This window comes from Seriola dumerili, unplaced genomic scaffold, assembly GCF_002260705.1.
Source record: "Seriola dumerili isolate Sdu_G_001 unplaced genomic scaffold, Sdu_1.0 BDQW01000122.1, whole genome shotgun sequence".
Lineage (NCBI taxonomy): Eukaryota > Metazoa > Chordata > Actinopteri > Carangiformes > Carangidae > Seriola > Seriola dumerili.
Genome location: NW_019174377.1, coordinates 557,145 through 579,827, shown reverse-complemented (window position 1 = coordinate 579,827; position 22,683 = coordinate 557,145). Strand labels below are relative to the sequence as shown.

At 39.7% G+C, this 22,683-nt stretch overlaps 3 protein-coding genes and 1 long non-coding RNA gene across 4 annotated transcripts in view; all 4 read right to left on the bottom strand.

The window, feature by feature from the left end:
* The window catches only part of rasa2 (RAS p21 protein activator 2), a 31,314-nt gene extending 26,287 nt beyond the window's left edge, over positions 1-5,027 (bottom strand). Inside the window, exons 1-2 of the mRNA XM_022748439.1 lie at positions 4,935-5,027; positions 1,717-1,840 (exon numbers count right to left, since the gene is read on the bottom strand). Of these exons, the coding sequence (XP_022604160.1) occupies positions 1,717-1,840; positions 4,935-4,992 (182 nt within the window). The 5' untranslated portion in view covers positions 4,993-5,027. The remainder of the gene's footprint in view (positions 1-1,716; positions 1,841-4,934) is intronic.
* A 2,575-nt stretch (positions 5,028-7,602) lies between these two features.
* Positions 7,603-15,033, bottom strand: zbtb38 (zinc finger and BTB domain containing 38). Its single transcript, XM_022748501.1, has 2 exons — positions 14,797-15,033; positions 7,603-11,905 (listed from the first exon to the last, which is right to left on the bottom strand). The coding sequence occupies exon 2, from the start codon at positions 11,903-11,905 to the stop codon at positions 8,243-8,245; it is 3,663 nt and encodes a 1,220-aa protein (XP_022604222.1). The 5' UTR covers positions 14,797-15,033; the 3' UTR covers positions 7,603-8,242.
* Positions 15,034-19,103: 4,070 nt separating this feature from the next.
* LOC111224103 lies at positions 19,104-20,369 on the bottom strand. Its single transcript, XR_002665207.1, has 3 exons — positions 20,255-20,369; positions 19,945-20,028; positions 19,104-19,675 (listed from the first exon to the last, which is right to left on the bottom strand). It is a non-coding gene; the product is annotated as an uncharacterized LOC111224103 (long non-coding RNA).
* A 756-nt stretch (positions 20,370-21,125) lies between these two features.
* On the bottom strand, positions 21,126-22,565 carry fbxo36 (F-box protein 36). Its single transcript, XM_022748416.1, has 4 exons — positions 22,470-22,565; positions 21,867-21,975; positions 21,469-21,641; positions 21,126-21,275 (listed from the first exon to the last, which is right to left on the bottom strand). The coding sequence occupies exons 1-4, from the start codon at positions 22,563-22,565 to the stop codon at positions 21,126-21,128; spliced, it is 528 nt and encodes a 175-aa protein (XP_022604137.1).
* Positions 22,566-22,683: the final 118 nt, after the last annotated feature.

The following is a 22,683-nucleotide window of genomic DNA, read 5'->3' as shown; positions in this document are numbered from 1 at the left end:
AGGCTAAGGTAGTTGAGAGTGACACAGAGAGAAAGACAGGGGAGAGCGTGGGAGGACACACTTCCTCAGAGACTATAAAATCCTTTTGACGGCACCGAAATCAGGAGAGAGAAAAAAAGAGCTGTTGTGAAATACCTAGAGAAGGCAGGCCCATGTTTACAGTGAGATGTGCAATGATGTAGATAGAAACCTAAAAGGTTTCCTGAATGCCAATGCCCCACACCTTTCTCTGAACCAACTTGTGAGCATGTAACTATTGGTAAAATAGCTAATTTCAGTCAGAATATATTCATGTTTCCCTGCTCAAGTGGTACCACACACACACATACAGCTATGAGCCACGTATTGACACTTTCTAAGATGTAATCAAATGACTGCATTTCAAACCGGATATTTTTCCCATGATAGGCCTACAACAAACAAAAAGGCTACACAGTTCAGTATAATTGTTTCCACATGAGAGATTTTCCTTAGCAAGATATTTGAGTAAGCTGTGTCTTACATCCAGAAGAATATGTGCCCAGGTCAAATGCAAAATCACTTAATTTAATACTATAGATAGACTATACACATATATATAATGTATATATATGTGGCTGTTATTCACCCATCTTTAATATAAAAAGTATGAATCAACAATCCATCATGACAGCTCTTGCATTACATTACTACATAAACGATTAACATCACTGTACATTAATATTACTAGGGCTGAAACAAATCATTATGGAGTAAATTACCTCCCAGGTTCCAACAGACAAAGCCAAAAGACAGATTGTAAAAGCGCACTGGGAACCATACAAAAGGTCCGTTATCAAGTTGAAAGATTTACTTGAGGCGGAAATGGAACAAATAAGAAACTGCACCCAATACCTCTGCCCATATAAACAAAAGGATGTTTGGATCTCTTGTGTAGCCAACATTACTTGATGTAGATGAGGTGTGCAATGCCTTGACATGGAATCATATAGAGGATGATGTCTGAAGTATTTTTCGATGTCACTTAAAGAACAGCTCTGACCAGGAAATAAATCGTAGAATATTTTCATACTACTCACACAGCTATTTTTTCCCAACTCATAATATGAACCTGCTACTTATTGATTACCCTAAGCATGTCACTGTACCTTTTACAATATGCTATTACTGGTAATTTCACACTTCCTACTACCTACTACACTATTATTCTATATATAGCCAGTGAGATTTTACATTCTGAAGCCATCTTTTTTGCCAAATACTACCATCCTACCATTTTTAAGAAAGATATGGAAAGTGCTCCTTATTAAAACTACATTATTCATCTATAATACGTCAACAATATGTAAAACCTGTAAACTAGGACAAAAGAGCTAGTCTGTGCTCAACATCAGAGCAAAGAATAAGCCAGCCACATGTGCTACATTAAAATAATATATACAGACGTTTCTTGAATCTATCTAATCAACCAAAGACTTTTGCAGATCCTTATTCATCATGTAGTCCAATAGCATCTCATATAACCTAAGTAGGCATAGTGTATTCTTGATATTTATGAAATGTACTCAAAGTGTAATGTTTGAATTACTGTATTGTTAACGTAACTGAACAGGTGTAGCGTAATAGCTGTAAAAGGGTTACCCTAACTGGAAATAAAACTGAAAATGGGGCTTAGAACAGGAATAAACAACAATTTCACTCCATGCATGTTCGAGGTTACAGGGTTATCCTGCTTACCTGACGCTTTTGTCAATAACCTTGGTGCGAAACACCTCCTCCTGATCCAGACTTATGGTGCAAAAGGTACAGAGATCCCTTTGTCGATTTGGACCTGAGACTGGACCCAGGTTCTTTGCTTCACCTGCAGCACAAAGAGAAGAACATCATTACTATCTCAAAATAACAATAGTCTTTCCTGGTTTAAATGAAAAACAATTGTCAATCCATTGCAAAAACATATGCACTCATACAGTGTCTTTGGCACATCAATGACACGGGTTTATACAGAGAAGTGAACAAAACAACATTTTAGCAGACACATAATATACCTTCAAGAGATTGCGAGATCATATAGATCTTGACAAATGGTTCACTCTGCCAATGCAGTTCACTAAACAAGTGGCAGTCTTAAACTAAAACACAACAACCTGTGTTTGGATTAGTGAAGTCCTACTTTTAATCTTGAATTAAAAAACTGTCCTTAAATAAAAGTGAGGGTTAAAGTTAGGTTTGAAGCTGCCTCAGTACAAGCTAATCTTAATCGATATAAGCACATGTGATTGCACTCACATACAATACACTTCTAAAATATGCCTTTAAATTCAAAATCCTCATGTTCACATGGGGGCTCTAGTTCTTGCCAGTTGCCAGGGTAAGCTGCAGAACGGATGTAGCTGAAGTAGACTTGAGGCTCATATGTGGTTAAAAACATGAAACATTGACTTCCTCAGCATAACCAATGGCGACGGTACAGCGCTGATTCACAAATGACAAACACCTTTGTAATACACACCACTTGCACACACTTCCATTACATTGCAGGCAAATGCAGATTACATGTCATGAGGTTTTGTGCAATGTATGCATAAAAACTGCACCAAATCAAAGCTAGACAAGTTGAACCTGAACCATCAGAACAGCAGTCGCTCAAACAGAGCACTATCAATAACTTCACAATGACTCAGATTTAGACTGGTGGATTAGAGGGGCAACGACAGTAGTCTAAATTGATCCTTGGCTTTGGATAGGTACCCTGAGCCAAGGTTGGGACCTAATTAAGAAAAGCCACCAGTGAGATCAGCTTTTTAAACAGGCTATTAATAAGAGTGTATGGCTAATCTTAGGAATGGCCAGTAAAAACAGCCAAGTTGTCACTAAGCTTAGACCAGGATGACCTGGTCTGGAGTAGGGCACACAAGCACGCAGACACAAACACATACAATATAGTTTGACCAAGCAACCCAAATGCCATCTCTTTTCAGTAACATCCCAACTAAAACAGAAGCATGTCACCTTGTGAAAACCATGACCTAAAGTTCAGAGAGTATGCCTAAATAAAACCTGTCTTAGCTGGAGATTGCTTAGTCATTTTAACAACTGGTCTCTTCCTTTTTTTATTCTGACCTTGAAGCAAACAATTGCATATATCAAAATGCCCTGGCCATCTAAACACTACTACGAGAATACATCTTCACAGAATGCCACCTCCATTGATGTAGGCTAAAGGAAAAAGGACAAAGTGTGAACGAGGAAGAATGGAGTTTCGTAAGACTGCAAAGTGAGTTACATGCCATGATAGTTCCTCTATTTTGTTCTGCTAACCGTTTTCTCATTAATTCATAGTAGTGAAACTGACATTTGTCTTCCTATTGTGTGCCTATGTACAAGCCCTGCGTACTAGTTAACCTATTTTCACCTTACAGTAAATAGATAATTAAGTCACAAGCTAGTTATGACATACATACAACATAAAATGTCTCCCAAGCGCATATTAAAAACAATGTATTGACAAAAACATGTTCAAAACAATACACAATAATAATGATTATTATTATTAATATATTATAATAAGTCTATTATAAACTGACTTCTTCTGAAGAAGCACTGAATTTTACTTTCGCCATTAAGATGAAGCAATGCCATTGTGGCAAATTTAATCCTAACCATGATCAATTACCTCAAACACCAACACAGGGATGGTGATGCAGCAGGGGATGTAAACTAATGCCTGTGTTTTAAAAGTGAGAATAATCAAGTTTGCTGCAACATATTTAACACCCTGTTATATACGATTAAAAGTATATTATGGGAATCAGTACAGCTTGTGTAATTTGAATCTCTAAATGTTAGTAATGGCTGAAACCTGAGATACACATCTTGGACTTGAGTAATTTGACAAAAACCACAATTGCACATTCAAACAGGAGCACAGGCTCTTGGCAGGTACTCCACTGGTCCAGCCCAGCCTGTGAATGAGGATGAGGAAACTGGTTTGTTAGACATTTGACTCTGAAGCCAATGTTTCCGATTTGGACTGTTATTATATGCATGTCAATTATAATATCATAACTAATACCTTGCGAAATAGATTATTTGGTGATGCAGGCAAGACAACTAACTCATTCCCATGGGTGATATAATAATTAATGTAGTGGAAAAGGATGACACATGATAGTTTGGATGTTTCTTCATCTCTGCCTCCACATGCAGATCGGATCCAGAGACCTGCTGAAAGAAACTGTGTGTGTTTAGACAGGAGCTGAACTCAAGTCCTCACCCATCAGTCAGCAGATTACTGTGATACAAAGACTGGCACTAGTAAGTCAACAAGTTACAGTCAACGTTACCGGGTTATTGTTGGTATTTAACGGTGGGTGTCTTCAGTAGCTAACGTTAAGTGACCATTACTTTGCTCCTTGAGACGTTATTTGATGAGTTAAACCTTTGTGTTGTCGCTGAAATGTATGTTATTATCTAACTTTAGGTGAGTTACCTGACTGCCAGATGCCTGCAGTTTGTAACGTTACAGCTGAATGGTTTAGTGACGACGGGCTGAAGTGCTTGTAGCTAGCCTGCTTTGCCACCAACGTTAACTTAGCTTACCGGGCACCTCAAGTCTACACAAAACTCCCGTGTTGTGAAAACGATACCATTTGTAATACTCAAAAAACACCCGATTTACTCGAACATCTAAGCTGACGGTCGTGAGGCGCTACTCGATGAATGAAATCATTCACAACAAGCTAGTAGCTGCTGCTAGCATGCGAGGCTAACTTGACGTTAACCAGCAGACCGACCAGATGAACTGGCTGTCTCTGCCTCCACACTGTCGACTGCCGATAGCACGCCGCGCCCCTCCGGCTTCTCCTCTCGCCGCTCGCTGGTTCTACCGACCTCTCTCCCACCCCGCGCCCACTGTGGGAGACGGAAAACACCGGCTCGCCAGTCAAACTTACATATTTTACCCCGCAGGCTCTGTAAAATCCGAATCCGCGCGTCGTCCTCTTCCGCCATGGTCAGAGCTGACTGTTGTCGCTGCTCCGGTGCTTTCAGCGCTGGGTTATCATATCCGTTTATGAATGCAGGCAGAGCGGAGGAAAGACAGCCCCACTGCCGCGTCACGTTAGGTCCCGTACACACTGATGTCTTAAAACGCCTGGAGAAATGTCAAGCTTCCTCAAAAGTCGAGCGCCGCGCTTTGGTTAGTACTTCAATCTGGAGATGGTAGGAGCTTTAAAAGGGATTTGAGGTGTCTCAGTAGTGTTGTTCATTATGTAACGCTTGTGAAGAACACATACTTTAACTTGTGGAGCTATAACTCAGTTAGATAATCTTGGATGTCAGTGCTTTAGGTTAACCATGTTGTACAGGCTATAACATGTGTGAGACACATTTTCGAAAATCGTCACTTGTCAAAGAACTGATTAAAACTAATTATTGTTTTTATCGATTAATGTCCCGATTATTTTCTCAGTTAATTGACTAATCGTTTTGTCTGTGAAATGCTAGAAAAAAGTTCAAAATACCCCCAGTCTAAGATGACCTCCTTATATGTTTTGTTTAATCTGACCAACAGTGTAAAACCTAAATATTCAATTTACTACAATGAGTGACAAAGATAAGCACAAAATCCTCAAAATATAGGTTACAAGAAGCTACACAAATGACTAAAATTATTTTATTATCACAATTACTGCCGATTAATTTTCTGCTTAATCGATTAATTGTCTATTCCAGCTCAAATGAAAACATTTTCACTTTGAACAATCTTCAAAGCTTGGAAACCTGGTAACTAATTTTAAAAATTATATAAATATGTCTGTGAACACATAGGCCTACAAATTCACACATGACAGCTAGCTAGTCTGTTATTTGTCAACATACAGCTAAAGTTAGCATTTTAATGAATAGCCAGTTGTGATATCAACCAAAGACTAGGCCTATAGGACATTGAAGTGACTCTCAAACTACAGTAAAAGTAAAAAAAAAAAATAAAAAAAAAAACAGTTTAAAAATTGTTGTGGTATTATGCCAGTAATAAAAGATGCCAGTATCCATTGCAAATATCATTTGAAACACGTTATTGCACAGTTCTGTAAAAAAAACATCCTGTAATGTTTTGCTCTCATTTTTATCAAAGAGATATATGATAGTGGTTGTGTCTTACCTGACTTCCAGCATTTAGCAGAACACTAATAGCTAAGATGACACTAATTTCCTAATCATTGTGCTAATGTTGTGAATGCTTATTTCAATTGAGTAAGCAGTACACAATGTTTTGCACAGTTTTCCCAAATATAATATTCCAAGATTTTGAAAGGTAATTCATTTTAATCTGTATTCAGTATCCTCCTTTGGCAGAAAATATGACCAACATCCTTTGTTCTCCTCCTGTCTTTCAAGGTGATGTTGCTTTTGGTTGGGTGAAATACAGGTCTGATCCTCAATGCTGATAGGGGCAGGGATCCTGAGAGGGCAGTAAGGTATGCATTATAATTTTTATTGCCAATTTCTATGTATGATCTTAGTCTCCTGTTAACATGTAGCACACACTAATACCTACTGTTTATACTGTTTTACCTCATTAAAGGGAAATATTTATTATCTCAGGGGTGACCGCTTTTACACTGTACAGTATTCTTTAGTGGAATCAAGACTATTAATGTAAAATACTTTGTCAGATCTTTGTTGTTTTTTTTTTAAATATAGCCATTCAGTTAAGGCTGTATAACATAAATATCTGTATTTGCTTATTAAATGAGGGTTAATAAGGGTCATACCCTAGAACTAAGTGTATGTTGGATTTGTATCTTATATTTTGCTAATGCATATACAATATAAAGCGTGTGTATATGGTCCTTACTTTGCTACCACAATATAATGATTTAAATTCACATTAGTGCCCATATTCTCAAGGTGCAATATCTTCTGATGACATTATACTTACAGATTATAAATGAAAAGTAAAATGAAAATTCTTCTCAAATTTAATCTGGAATAACATAAATAACATCATGATTTCTTGCTAACACTGCATTTAATAAGTAATCATCCTTTATTAAATGACAGATTGCATTGGGATAGGGTGTGTATGTTGAGTGTTCCTTCTACCACAAAGTTATAATCCGTCTGTTACATCACAAAGCCAATCTTAGAAAGAAGCAAAGAATTTAGAAACATCTGGAAATTGTGTTTTGAGGCCCAACTCTAAATACAGATGCAGTTTGTGAGGAAGAGGATTGGAATGAACTTTGCAGATGGGCTGCAGGTCCCTAAAGGACCAGCAGGAGCATATAACCACCACGTGGCTTTATATTTAGGAAATCTTTTGGTTGTCAGTATGGCTGTTTTGGTCTTGCTATTTAAAGTTTCCTATTTAAAAAATCTCCACAATTTAAATGCATGATTTTTAGGGATTCTGTAACTATTCTTTTACCATCAATATCAGTAAATGTGCCTCTCAGTCAGTATGACTTGTTGGTCATTGGTCTCTGCTGTGAATTAATAGTCAAGCATTTATCATATCTCTAATTAGTCTTAAAGGAGGACAGGATGGAGCCTAATTGTTTAGAATATCAACAACATTTATTAAATAGTTTTACATGTTTTATACATATTAAACACACAAAAGTACTAACTCAATGGTGCCATGTGTTAATTAGAAATTAGAAGTATATCAATGGTGTTTAGAAGTGAAATTGGATTATCAAAGTATTTAACCAACACATTAGCATAGTCAGACTATAAAGTGCAACTCACCATGCCCAGTTAACTGAACGGGAGATTAAAAAATGTGACAGTCGTAAAATTCATATTGTTTTCCCCAGACTTATTTTAAAAAGTGAAGATGTCACTTCACTAGTCAGTTTTCAGTTGTCCAACACATCCCACCCCTGTTCTGAAACTGCACACTAGAAATGTTACCAACATTCATTTCTCTTCTTGAGGTTACAGTCATGTCACTGAGTCTGCCTTATATGCATAGACAATGGACAAAGTACAGTTTGTGTCAGAATATCCTATATTATCCAAAAAAAATCTTTTACAAAGGTGAAAAATCACTCAGTTGTTGAGTTGAGGAGGGAAACAATTACAGCCCACACTGGTATTAGATCCTCGTGTTTGGTGACATCTATTCCAAACATTTTATTGAGCTCAGCTGCAAATTACAAATTCTACATCTCCTAACCAAAGCAGTGGCTCAGAGTCAAATTTTATTCACTTTCACTTTTGCCTATAGTTGATCGCTGTCCTTCAACAATCTTTAAAAAAATGGTTCCTCTTTGCAGACCCATTTCTCTGGCTTGTGTATAGAAATGTGGGTACCTTTAGTCTCAGAGTCATTTTTCCTAAACAGTTTACAGGATGTCTCATGATCATTGTGACTGTTTGTTGCTGGCCCCGTCAAAATATCCTTGTTGCTATCGCTGTCTCTGTCACGGGCTTGCTTTTTTGAGATGAGATGCATGGAATGCAGTGCGTTGATCCTTTTTTTCACCATTTTATGTTTCACCTTCGAGGATGTCAGGGAAAACAGTGGGTCAATGCAGGGTGATAATGGACTTTTAATGTTGGAATATGACATGTCTTGGTATGTAGTCAAAGACATAAAGTCAGTTGTGTCCTCAATTTTAGGTTTAATTTTATCAATGATAAAATGTCCTCCGTCTCCCCTTTCACTTTTTATGTCAGTGCCCCCTTGATTGTCACTGTCTTCTGTTTTGATGGTGTCTTGTTTATTGTCTTCACTTAGGTATTTAGAGCATGGTGTAAAGTTGTCATAGTTATATTCCTCCTCATTTGTCTCTTGGTGTTTTTTCTCATGGCTTCTCTTGGTGGCAAGGTAGAGGAAACGCTGGGGACAGAAGGAGCAGCGATACTTCTTTTCTGGGTTGGGGCTCCGGGGTGTATTGTCAAAGCAGGAGCCATTTTCCATACAACTGTTGCAGATGTAATCGCCGCCAGCGGGTGCTTCACCAGGGGGACCTTGTTTACCACAGGTCCTGCAGAAACATGGGTGGGAACCAATAACATGAGCTCTCAGACCAGTCTCTGTGATGAAAGAGCTATCACAGATGTCACAGTTGTAGGTGGCCCTCGGGCTGCAGTTCCTGGTAAGGCTACGTTTCACCTCTGCACTACCACCTGAGATGAACTCTTCTGTCAGCCAATTGCTTCTGTCAAGGGGGGCCTCAGTGGCAGCATCTCTATCTACAGTTGTTTCAGGGTAACGGTGGAACAAAGCTTTTCTGTGCTTGAATCGCAGCTTCTTCCTTTTCTTTTTAGCTTTGTAAGAATAGTAGGGACGCCAAAGCTTATCACCTGTGTCACAGTCATTAGGATCATCATATGTCTCTGGCCTTTTGGTGACAGTGACTTCAGGTCTAAGGCGGAGCCTGGGGCTCTCTGAGCTTTCTCTTGTTGAAGGGCACTGACTTGGGCTCTCGTCGTCCCTCAGTTCTCTTACTCTCCTTTTTTTTCTGGGGAAGAGCTTGGATCCTTTGATTCGGCGGCGGATGATGGCTTCATTGCCTATTTTCACTGTTATCTGACAGAGTGGCATGGTATCACCGTCCACTGATGGACCTGGGCATGCAGGTTTGGCAATATATGTTTCTGTCTTTGCGCCCACCGTTTTATCACGCACTAGAGTCTCAGTGCTTGACTGAAGTATCTCCTTGGTCATATCCTCCACTCTTTTTGCAGAGGCTGATAGCTCACCTAACTTTTTAACAGTGTTCAAAGAGTTTAAGAGTGGCACATTATGACTGATGTATTCTGAGTTCATTAGCACTGGAGGATCAACTTTGTAACCCTCTGCATCGGGTTGCAAAGAGAAGGTACTGTTGTAGTTAATGAAGGGGGAATCTCTATTCTCAGCCTCTTTTCTTGTGCCTCTCGGAATTTCCATTTCACTGCTCAGACTTTCGTCAATATCTTGGTCACATGGCTTGTCAAAGGTAATGCGAGGCATGACAGGAGCCATCGTCTTTGTCGTTGCCATGAATGTCAGAGGCAATGACACAGTGTCAGGGTGGCTGATCAGGCCATTTTCTTCAAATGGAGGGATAAGAGAGCTGCTGTCTTGTGGAGCTTGGTCACCTCTTTCAACACTCTCTGAGTATGTCTCACTGTACGTCTTGTATTTTCTCTTTCTAAACTTCATAGGCAGAAGCCTGTAGAGCTTGATTGGGTAAACACTGGCTTTCAACCCACCATTGGCAGATTTTTTCTTAACAGCTAAACTGGGATCAATGCCATGAAAAGACTTCTGATGGTTCTTCAAGATATAGTATGTCATGAATGTCTCCAGGCAGAAAATGCACTGATAACGTCGTTCACCTGTGTGCCAGATTTCATGCTTTGTACGGTACTCTGCCAAAGCAAACACTTTATTACAATAGTGACAGGGATAGGCCCTCTGCCAGGAATGTACATTCTCATGCCGCTTCAGACTGGACAGGGTGACATAGACCCGTTTACACACACTGCAGTTGTATCTCCTCTGACTGCCACCTGGCCTCACAACCCTCTCTTCCTGTTCAAGCTCTGATTGGTCCACTTGAAGGGGCTCCGGGGTGCAAGGGCTGGAGAGGTCAGCAGAGGGAAGCTGTGTCACAATGCTCTCAATGGTCGGCATGTCATCTGAATGGAGGTCCACCTCTTTGGCTGGTATGTCAGTGGCATCTAGTTTAGGTGGGTCTCTTACAGCTTTAGGACAGATCTGTTCATGGTTGCGCAGCCGTTTGAGGTGTATGAACTTTCTGTGACAAAACTTGCAAAACAAATGACTGACGAAACGTTTTTTATGTACTTCTGAGTGAACGGTGAGAAGAGCTTTATTTGTGAATATTTCTGGACAGTGCTCACATCCATAGATTGAGATGCTGTCCTCTGTGTGAGGGGAAAGGGCTGGTGGACCTAACTCCATCTGAACGTTGTCAGTGGCTGTGGGTAGCCCTGGGTCCACACTCTTTTCTTTTTCTACCCCTGAAAAAAGTGGAGGTGGTGTCATGACTGCAACAGCAGTAACGTCATCAGCTAATGTGGAGGTTATTGTATTTGGTTTATCTGTTTGTGGTTCAGCTGGTGCTGGAAGTATTGTTTTACCCACAATGCCTCTCAGTCTGTGACGCTTTTTAAGCGGGCCTGTGTTCTTGTAAAGGAGCTGCTTTGGCTGTAATATTGCTGGCTTACAGACTTTCTTATTGTCCGGCTGACTGTTGTCTTTGCTTTCAGTAGATTTGCTCACTGCATATGAGTGCTCTGAGAGGGCATGGGTGGTCTCATTGTTCCCGCTGAGGCAGGACGTTGTAGGGCAACTTGATGGGAGCTGTCCCACATCTGGTGACTGCCTCTCCCCACTGGGTTGTACCAGAGGGGTGAAAGGATTGTTTCCAGGACACACTTCAGTGATAGAGAAGGCATTGGTGATGCGTGGTCCTCTGGCACTGTCTATCTCCTCAGGCCTGGGAGCCTCCTTCTTAGTTATTTTAGACACTGGGGCTGTGCTAGAGTCTGCCGATTTAACACATTTGTCCTTTTTCTCTTGTTCTGCGAGCTTCTCTAAAAACGGGATTCCAAGTCTTTTTCCAGCTGCCACTAGTCCTCCTGTGTCCTCTACAGCAGGTGATGTCACCTTTGAGCAGTAGATGAAGTTGAGGATACTGGCAAACACCTCTGACTTCAGGTCCATCAGCTCCAGCACTTGGCTGGAGCTCCATGTCTCAGGAGTTGTCAAAGCGTTCCTGAAGTACCCACTGCAGGCTGCCAAGATGTTCTTGTGGGCCCGAAACTTAACATCCTCCACCACAATGGTAACATCACAGAAGAGGCCCTGTGAGCGCTGCTCATTCAGCTTGCTAAGTACGGTGTGAGGGTGAGCACTATCCATCAGATTCTGAGTGCATGGGGACACCACTGTCATCTAAAAATAGAAGAAAAGAAATAATTACAACAGATTATACAAAACCAAGGATCTGACTGTTTTGATGTTGTTAAAAAGATCAAGAAGATTGGCGTGTACATTTTGTATTTGAAAAACAATTTTGCTCTTCTAGTGTTTAAACACTAGATGGCAGTAATGTCCTGATAGATGACAGGTGATCTCCAGTCCTAACAGTCTGGTCAACAGTCGAGGTGACTCAAGCCATATCAAGTAATGAAGACATCCTTTTTCCTTACAAAAAACCCTGCATGACATTTAATTCTTTATAGGGCCATTAAATGATGACTACACATAGTGGATGCTTTTATTGAATTAATTCAGTATTCTGCCACTATCATAAGTCTCTTACATTCTTTTTCCCTTTTCATATTCTTGTTTCTCTCTTGTAGAAGAGATCCTTAATCTAATCTAATAAGTTGGCTATAAACAAAAGCTCTTGTAGACATAATCAAAAGCCTTAGTATGGTATAACAGGGACAGGCCTCACTGATGTAATACTGTAATAACAATATATTTGTTTTGATGTTTCTGTAAACCTTTTTTTTTTCAGTGCTAAGATGTGGGATAGTGATTGTTTTGAGGAATGGATTAATGATTGAGGGTAGTGTTTCCCAACTGTAAGGAAATATGCAGGAGGGAGAGCAGCAGTGACCCTTAAACTACTGTCAACATGTCTTTAAGCAAGCCATTGAGCTTCTTAGAGGTACTGTGAGAATGTATTTTTAGTCAAAGGATGTGAGTCTTAAATACAGTGACCTAATGTGCAATGCTGAAAGATGATAGACACAACAGTACCCTAAATGCAAGGCAAGTCAAGGCCTGCTTGTGGTAAAATCTGCTGCCACTCAGTTCATTTATCATCATTATTACTAATGGTAATTGAGTTTGGTTGGTAGTCATCACTGTGCTACCATAGCTCTGCACTAGGTCTGGTTTAGTTGTCATGGCAGTCCTTCTTAATATGAACATGCAGATAGTAATGCCCCGATGAGTCATATGATCCCCTCTTCAGTTGTCTGTCAATTCAGAATGGAGGCATCTTTTCACTTGTTTCAAATTGTTGTCAACTCTAGCAACAGGAAACTGTTAATTAATACCTCACAATGGAAATGGCGGCCAGGAAGTGCCATTGATTATATAATGTAGCAATGTAGCAGAGAAATATAAAAATCACTGTAATACTGTAATACTATTGTAATACTTTAAGATCTTCCAGTTATAACTCACAGGCACACACTGTTTATTCAGGCAAACAAGATTTCTGGTCAGACGGGTATTGACACAGTTTTTTTTATATTGACAAAGCAGTATTTGTGGACTAGTTTGATTTTGACAATAAACTAAAATAGTCTGCTATCTGCAACTCTTAGAGGAAGTTAAAGTTCATTCATTCTCACTTTGAAAGAGGATGTATCACCCAGCATGATGTTCTATCTGTGGACGACTCATATTAGAGTCAGTGTGGTTTGAGTCTATACTGAGTCATTTAGCGCATCTTATGTAGCATGATGACTGTACCTGCTAAGACACACTCAGCCTTGTAAATGATGAGTCATCACACCTGCATCAGTGATGTTCAAACATCCAACTTAAGCTCAGAGAGAAGTTCATTTACAACTGCAGTCAAAGTCATACAGGGATTGTGCATTTTACCATGAGACCACGGTTTTCTGCCCCCTGAGATGACTTGGCTAAATGCTACTCAGGGGGCAATGCTGCTATTTTTAGTGGCTCTCTGTAGTAAACTTGTTCTTTGTTCTGCATGCTTACTTAATGGAAAACAGGAGAAGTAGAGTTTAGTTTGCTGTGATCCATTTGAGATTTAGTTTCTGCAAACTGAACTGTAAATAAAGTCTCAAATTATATTTAATGAACAGAGAGTTCAATTTGATATCTAATTTTGTTTTGTGTTTTGCAAATTGTTGTCTTGGGCATTGCGCACCATTTGGAAATTTGTTGAATTTTTTTATTTTAAAGGTATTACATTTATAGCAGTTTTTGTCTAAAGGGGTTTGGATAATTTATCAATGATGTGATTTTATTTTATTTTATTTTATTTATTTATTTTTAATTGTTTCCAATTTTGTGTTCGTGCAATAAATACAATATGGCCGCCGTTCTTTAAAGCCTCTCAGACAGTTGAAAACACAACCAGCCTCCCGCCCTCCTTCTCAGACAGGCCTCCGTTGTCATGGCAACATGCTATGGCGCAGCACTTATTGGGATTCAGCTGGATGGCAAGAGACTGTATTAGCTGTCCGGGCATTCGGTCCCCTCTCTCCCACAAATATTCCTGCCCTGTCTGAGAACCTGCAACACACAGCAGTCTACAGAGCAATCGAGGTTTGCCTTTGTCTCCGCTTCAATATACTTTATGTGTGTGTATTGGTCTGTGTGTCTTTGTCTGCTGCAAAAATGCTACCCAAAGGACTTTCTCATCTGATAACAGCAAGTGATGTGCCATAGCTTTTATACTAGTTTCTCAGTTTGTGCTGCTTACAGAAACAGTTTCATCTAATCTCCCAGGTTGTTGTTTTACTTTAGCACTTTCATTTTTCACAATTTGTACCAATTGTTGTGGTTTACTGCTACCACATGCTGAGCGGAAATTTTGAATTTGTCATCAGTGATTCTTATTTTGCCACACCCAACCGTACTTTCTCTTCAAAGCTCATGTGAAATTATTTTTTATGTTTCAACCTGTAAAATAAAAAAAACCACGCACTAAACCACAAACCAAATGACACTATAGTATACAGACAGTCAAACAAAGAGCGAAATGTCAAAGCAAAAGACACTTGACGCACCTCTGCAAAGCGTACTTCCGCAAAAAACAGGTTATAAATTGAGGGAAACCATGCAAAACATACCTTAGTAAATCAGAGAAAATGATGCAGGGCGAACAGGAAACAGTGTCATGCAGTATCCCCTTTGAACAGCCCTCAGTATAGACAACTATACATGAAAAACAATTTCGTCAGAGCAAGGCGAAAGTAGTTTTCTTTCTATGATGGTCGCTGAACAGTGGTGTTGTCAGAAGCAGAGCTTTTTCTGACGTCTTTCTTCCTCTCCCTCCCTCTCTGTGTGCAGATGACTCCAGCTCCAACGTCCTTCGCCTCTATCCATGCAGCCCAGGTCCTGGGCTAGATCTACCCTGCCCTCCTCTGACTGTCCCTCTTCTGTCCTGCTACAGCTATAGGAAAAACTCACAGTTTATACAGCATAGCTAATCCAGAGTATGGGTCTGCCTTTGTGTTAGCTGGGCTACTGAAGCGTTCGCACTGTAGCCACTGAGCAGGAAACGGCAACTTTTATTAAGCATGGCAGAGTGCTGTGGGGAGAGCGGAGAGATGCTGGGTGCTACATCACACATCAGCTCTGTACTCGATGCTACAGTCAGGGAAAATGCTCAGCTGCATTGCTGGTAGCAGCATAGAGTGAGAGGTCCTCTGCTGTACAACAAATGCTGTATTAAATCTCCTCAGCACAACACCAGCTAAATCCTGATGTACCTCGATGGTGAGCAAAAGGAAAAATTACTTTTGCAGAAAAACACTCATTTGAAACAAAATCACCCGTAGCCTTCGTAGAAACAACGTGCACCTTGAATGCATAACGCTACACCATCTGTTTCATGCTTGTGCACTCAGTCTCTGTCTGTGCAGCAGTATATTACACCAAAGCCCTTCGTCCGTGCTTACGCAGTCACTATGGTTAGGTAATGCAGAACCCGAGGGAAGATGGCAATGACTACTGTCCTATTGTGTATATAGCAGTCACAGGACAGATGTTCATCGATGCTTTTTCTCACAGTTGCAGTGATCATGCAAGCTAAACACAGGAAAAAGACAGTCCCGCTATCAGCGGAGACTCTGGGTATACCTATATAGAGGCTGCTGATTGATGCAAAAGCAGCAGATGCGTCAGCACTGCAGACGAGGGGGAGGGGAGGAAGCAGAACCCGACATGGCACTGAGAGCCTCTTGCTAGCCTCTGAGGACGGAAGCAGCTCTTTTATTTACATAACTGAGTATAGAGTCCTGTGGCTGTGTAGGTCTTCTCTTCATGCTGGCTGAAACCCACTTTAAACCAGTTTCAAAGCCATTTAATTTTATGTGCAGTTGACTTCAAAAGACAAAGCAGGTGTCATATCATTATGCATGCACTCACTCATTGCCCTAAAGGAAAAGACACGTGCTATTCATGTAGTGTTTGTGCTTTCGTCTCTTAAAATTCACTTGATGATCACACTTAATCTTAGCTGCTGTATTGTCCTGTTCCCTTGTCTGTGTTTGGTTCATTATATTACTGTAGTTTCATGAAAACACAATTAACCGCAGGCGCAGTCTGCTATTTTTTGGTGTTGACAGCAAGACCTGCTTCCTTGACGACCCAATACATTAACCTGGGGAGCAGCCAGTGTGCCAGCCTTTCAGGTAATTAAGTTTTCACCCTTTCCTATTATCTGCCACACTGGACCATGTCAGTGTGAAAACCAAAAATATTATGAAAATGCCATTCAGGTGGTAAAGGTTTCTGACCTTAGCCACAGTTTTTGGGCGGCATTGTGTGCTGCATTCTACCCACCACTCTTTGAGTTTTCCATCATCAGAGGAAATTGTCTGGAGAGAGAGGAGGAAAGAGGGCGTTCGGTTCATGATCCTTTCAGATTATCCACAGATCTTTTTCCATCTCTAAAGGCCCACTCCTCAATTTTATGACAATGTAAATCACAAATAGTGTATACTCACACTCATAACTGAAAGAACTTTTTATGAACTGTTTTGCTGTTTTGGAAATTACTGAATAAATAAATGTATAACTCTATCAAAATCATTAGTAACCTGGATTTAGTTTTCGTCTATTTTGGTATTAATTGTCAATCAATTTGAGCAAGACTGATGGCCCCAATCCTTTTCTTTGACTGTTGGTGGTGGGACCACCCTTTTGTTCATATTTGGATCATGGACTGATCCTTTTAGGGCTTTTGAAAACTCCATGCTGAATATTTATGCCCAACAACCTAATTTTACTTTGAATAACTCAGCGTTACCCGCTGCAGTAAAAATAATACATGTTAAACTTGCACATTAGAACAGTTATGCATTACAAGATAAAGATATAATTGGAAGTATTCCACAAAATCAGAGTTAAAAAAAAAGAAAAAAAAAAAAAGGTATAAATGTAATAGTTTAAATAGGTGCTCAAGAGTTATTGAAACTTGATTCTATTCAGCACTGTAGTACTCTGATTGTGTATAACTTTTGGGAGCGAAAATGTATTAAGAAACCTTTATTTTATTGACTTCCCACCAGCATACTTCAGCCTTCATCAGCGTGTATCAATGCAAATGCTGCATTTTAGAAACAGTAAAAGCATCCAACATATGCAGGCAATTGGTCTGGCACTGCAGTAACTATAGTATCACATCAACAATGTAGGCCATAGTAATAGATGTCATGAAGGCATTTATTGCACTAAAGTCCCATATTGTGAGTAAGAAATCATATTTTCAGAGATGAGCAACACCCACTATGGGCATAAACCGCATTCTTTAAAAGTAAGGAATCTGTGATGTCACCTATGTTTCCAAAGGACATTTATAGACTTGATTTTTTTTGTATTAGTTGCTGCTGTCTTTGTTAGTGCAGGGTATACATGTGACACCACTATCTGCAGAGGTCACCAGTGTCACTCCAGAGAGATGGCAAACATACCGTATTTATTCAGTATTTACCAATATGCTGTCACATAGGAAAATAAAGGAAAACACTGGTAAAGTTGCAAAGAATTGTTGTGCAATAAACTGTACAGAACAGAAAAAACTTAGGAAGTTATTCCAGACAGCCAAAGGCTAACAGGAAGAAAGACAAGATAAAACAATTAATTCTAATATCATATTTTTGTAATGAAATTTAATAATATAAAGATTTTTACAAAGCTGTCCACAGACAAGAAGAATGTCCTTTGAAGACCTTGTGATTTTGATCAAACTGATAACCTAATAACTGATACCTGCTTTAAAACCGAACAAGGCATCAACTAGCCTTTAGGTGTTCAGTTACATATTCTGTAGAAACCTCAACTTAAACCTCAACCTCAATTTCTGACCGCATTTCAACATCCACCGACCTCTGAGCGACTGATACCTGATAGTATCATCCCTAATTTGGATGGCCTTTACCTTTTCAGGATATTTATTTTCTTCCTGGTATCAGCACTCTGTCCATTCATAGCAGCCACCTGTTGGTTTGGTTGGCCACTCGGTTGTCGTGAGGGGGATAGTGTCACGTGAAAAAGTGGCTTCATTGCCACTTCTGTTACTGGAGCCAGAAAATCTAAATTTGAGGGGGTGGAGGGGGTTGGCTGGAGCTGAGTATGCAGCAACTATTGCAGCTGATTTACTGAGAGTACTGTCAGTCAAAAATAACAGAATTCTAGTTCTCAACTTCACAGCTGAGATGCACATTCAAAGAAGTCAAATTAAGAAATAAGACCCTGACTTCCTGTGGTCAAAAATCTATTGCCATTATATTTAAAGAGAGAGGTTGAAGGGTTTTTTTGTTGACTGAAGTATATATGGGGGTTTTCTCTAGTATCTAAGCTCCAGGCCAGGAAGATCATTGGCATTTAAAAAGAATATACAGATTTTTGAGCATTCTTAGTTTGTGTCCTCATTTCAGCTCTTCCTCTGTTATTTCAATGACTTGCAATGAGTGCAGGTTTTGATGGTGGGCAGACTAATAGTTCTATGAATTACTTTTTTGTGCGATCTCGTAGTCTTCTTATTGTCCTTCTAATATAAAAATAATAATAATAATTTGTATGTAGGTCTGCAGTGTGTATTGTATACCCGATGAATGCATGTAGGCTGAAACGCATCTGTGGTAAGCCAATAAAATTATAGTTTTTTAAAAATAATTTTTAAATACAAAACATTGTACAGTAGAGGACCATTTTTAACCATTGTACCATTTTTAACTAAAGAGGCTCTCCTCAATATTTGACCATAAATCTTTTACGCATTTTACTGGATTGGGAATTATTTATGTAAAAAAAAAAACTATAACTATAACCATATAACTATGTGAACTATAAATTCACATTTAAAATAGATCTCATGCTAAATCAGAATCAAAACTGAAAATGGAAAAAGTAAATTTTCCTTGAAGTGCTTTCATGGAGCTCCATATAGTAGATCCTCTGAAGTATTTTGTAAGCATCACCTTGTCATGCACACTTGATATCACAGCTAGGATGTGGTGAAAACCTCAGGACAAAGTTTACAGGCCTTGTGCCTCTGATGCTCTGTAAGCTCAGCTGCAGCCTGTAGGGACGCTGATCAGCAGGGAAACACAGACCGCAGTACAAGGCTGAGTAGGCCTCATCCTCATTCTCAAAGCATTCACACTCTTAGCATACAAAGACACTCATCTCTGGTAGCACTTAAGTCACTGACATAACAAGCACTCATACTTTGAGTTGCCTACCAAAAGTGTTTCAGTGCTGAAGGTCTTGCTGTGCCTGCCTCTGCCGTTGTGGAAGTCTCTCTGATGTTTGCTTAGAAGGAGTAAAGCAGAGTGACTACCTGGCTCCTGTTCTCCCTTCGGCCCAGGCTTTAACCATCTTCCTTCTTCACTGTTGTCTGTTCTAGTAGAGGTTCCCTGTTCCTGCAGTGTATATTTGCCTTCTGGAGGCTGCTGCCACTGCTGCGTCACTCCCGCTGCATCACTGACCCACAAAGAGGAGCTGAGAAGGAGGGGTGGCGTGGTGAATATGTGGAGGCAAGGGATAAGCAGAAAACAACCGGCACTGCTCTACACTGCTCCAGCAAACAAATGGATGAGGCTTCCGCTCTGCCTCAGTTTGGGGCCTAGTTGCTGCTGTGGTATTCAGGAAGTGGGTCTGGGAGACAGATCCTTTATTGTTACGTAATGAATATTTTTTCTCCTAGACCAGACCCAGCTGAGAAGGCAGTATCCAGTGTTCAGAGGCTAATAATAGGCCATAGTACCTACCAGTCCGGGTTGTGGGCGGTCAGGTCAGTTCACTCCAACTCCAAGCTATCATCCGGGAAGAAGAATATTTATTGTTGAGGGGATCTGTTGTTTACGGAAAAAGACCAGCATTTTAAAATGTGCTGTAAAATGACACATTCTTTTCCTTGTGCCTTAACAAAGCACAACGGAATACCTTATGTTTTTTGTTTCTCTTTTGAAACAATAACATTAATTTGGAAGGTAGCTGTTTTTGTTGACATTTATTGTACCATATGTTGTCTCTGATTCACTAAGGTACCTGTTAGAAACAGAAAAAAACAGTGCATACCTTTGTCTTACGTTACTGTAGCTTGCTTGTACAGGTTTCAGGTGAGGTAGGACCGGTGTGGCAGATGCCCTTACAGACGTATTTGTACAAGGTTTCAGTCCAGAATAAATGTGTTGTAGCCTTTAGGCCTGGATGTGGTAACTAGAATTACAGCACTTGTTTTGCACACGTTACCCAAGGGTTTATTTGCTTGATACTCCTCCTCCCATCATCTGACTCCGGTTTCTTTGCCATATTGCTCCCTCTGCTGGCTGCACGAGTGAACACAGCATAGAGAACGTATACAAACCCTGGTTATCTGCAGGCAGAGACAGCACTGAGTGCCAAGGGCCTTCAGCAGAGGGCGCAAGAACTTCTCAGCAGCAAATGTAAACAGGAAGTATATGATGAAATAACCATTGACCTTGATATGATGTCAGCAGGGCTCTAGTTGCTTAAGTATTTCATATTTTACCAGTTTATCATTCAGGAAACAAGATGGAAACACTAAATGCTGTTTTATTTAGTACACTAATTTAATGTACCAGTAATGTTACACCATGTAAACTCTTTCCAAAAAACATAACTTGTAAGTAACTGCATACTAGTGGCAATTGTTGTCATCAAAACAACAACAAGAAATTAGAGACACATACAAATACTGATTTGTTTTCAAGAATATTTGGCACTTTTCAAGCAACGGAATATATATTTTTTGTAGATTACACATCTCAACACCAAATTTGAAATTTAAGAACACTTACTAACTAACTAACACTGAAAGCACTGTGTTATGTGAAACAAAGTGCAAAATTAATACTGGCTATTCATCCACTGCGATAGGTTTTGTATTGCAGTTGTTTCAGAACAGTAATGAACAGGCTCGGTTGCTTCACTGCTGCTCCTTCCTGCCACTGGAGTGGAAAAAGGTAAAGAAGGTCTTTCTCCAGCCCATGGCATTGGCTATGCCTTCCATGTCACTGGTAAACCCATCACAGCGATTCCTCACAGTGTGCTCCCAAAACTTCTCAGAATTGCAGAGCTGGTGCAGTAAAATCAGAGGACAACAAAATATAATGCAGATTTACAAATACAGTTATCCATGTTTGAATATATAGAAGGACAAACATACACACTGGTGACCCAGCAAAACAGACACTAATACACCATATTTGCGTTATCTAATAAAGACTCCTCTAGACTGTTGTGAACTTATCATTTTAATAGGCTCTCACCTTTCTGAATCTATGGGAAACCTGTGCCAGAAGTGTTGTCTCTTTCAGCTTTAGGTAGGACATGATGCAGAGCATCATGTTATCAGGTAAGCGCTCCAGGTAATCAAACTTTCCTTGACAAAGTGATATTGTGTATTCCAGGATCCTCTGCCCAAAAACAGTGCCAATTTGTTCTACATGTGAGAAGTGGCAGAGTACAGACTTGATGTCAGAGACTTGAAACCTTACATAAGCCTACTCTGTCAAATGATGGATTTTCATTGAAGCAAAATTGCTGAGACCAGGGTTCTGTACCACTTCACCAAAGAAGATTCACTGCAGATTAACAACAAGTGAAAAAGGAATCCAGTGTCATGGACATAATGTAAGGCTACAGGGCACTGATGACGAAACCTTACGCTGTAGCACTTTGTGATGTAGGAATTCGAGATGGGATGTCCTCAGCTCTTTGGGTGGAGCGCCCCGGCAATTAAGTTGCAAAGAAATCCTCCATGATCTCCATATTACCTAAAGTTAGTCAAAGTTAGTAAAAGTTAACAACAGTGAGGACATACTGAAGATATGACTTATGATGCAGTAAAGTTCACGTGAATCCAAGATACTATTTATGTACAACACCAATAATAATATCTGTAATAATGTTTGTAAATGTTTTAACCCAAAATGGCCTACATGATTATTGAATTTCCAAATGGAATATTGTTTTTATGTTTTTTATTTTTCCACCAAATCACTCACTTCAACTTGAAATACTGAATAAAACTTTCATTAGTCGTATGGAAGTCTTTGCTCAATTTACCAGCATAAGTATCTACAAACTATGAAATTGTAGCCCAACACGATTTTTTTTTTTTTTAAAGCTAGCTGGCTAACTACTTAACATTGTAGGTGGAAACTAAGCTAGTTTCTGTTACATATGCACAGTGGTTTTATAAACATTTAGCAGATTTTACCAACACACTCTGTTTCATAAATAGAAACTAAAAATAGAAATACTCGACCTCATTTTTCGTATTAACAAGTTGGAAAAAATCTTTTGGAGGAGGTGGACCTTGACTACTTATTTCAAACAGTTGCTCCCCGAGCAAGGACGCCATTTTGGACGCAGACTTGCAACCATGACAACTAAAAAGCATTTGAAATAATAGTATTTACTCAACAACAGAGGAAACTGTTAGATGGTCTTTAACTTACATTCATGTGGGTTAATTGCAA

What these genes read in the sequence shown, in the direction of transcription:
- fbxo36 (XM_022748416.1), bottom strand. Translation starts at nt 22,565, where the DNA reads ATGGCGTCCTTGCTCGGGGAGCAACTGTTTGAAATAAGTAGTCAAGGT. An exon ending in TTGTTAATACGAAAAATGAG is followed by an intron (nt 21,976 to 22,469) that starts GTCGAGTATTTC and finishes GACTAACTTTAG; the next exon opens with GTAATATGGAGATCATGGAG. An exon ending in ACATCACAAAGTGCTACAGC is followed by an intron (nt 21,642 to 21,866) that starts GTAAGGTTTCGT and finishes TCTCACATGTAG; the next exon opens with AACAAATTGGCACTGTTTTT.
- zbtb38 (XM_022748501.1), bottom strand. Translation starts at nt 11,905, where the DNA reads ATGACAGTGGTGTCCCCATGCACTCAGAATCTGATGGATAGTGCTCAC.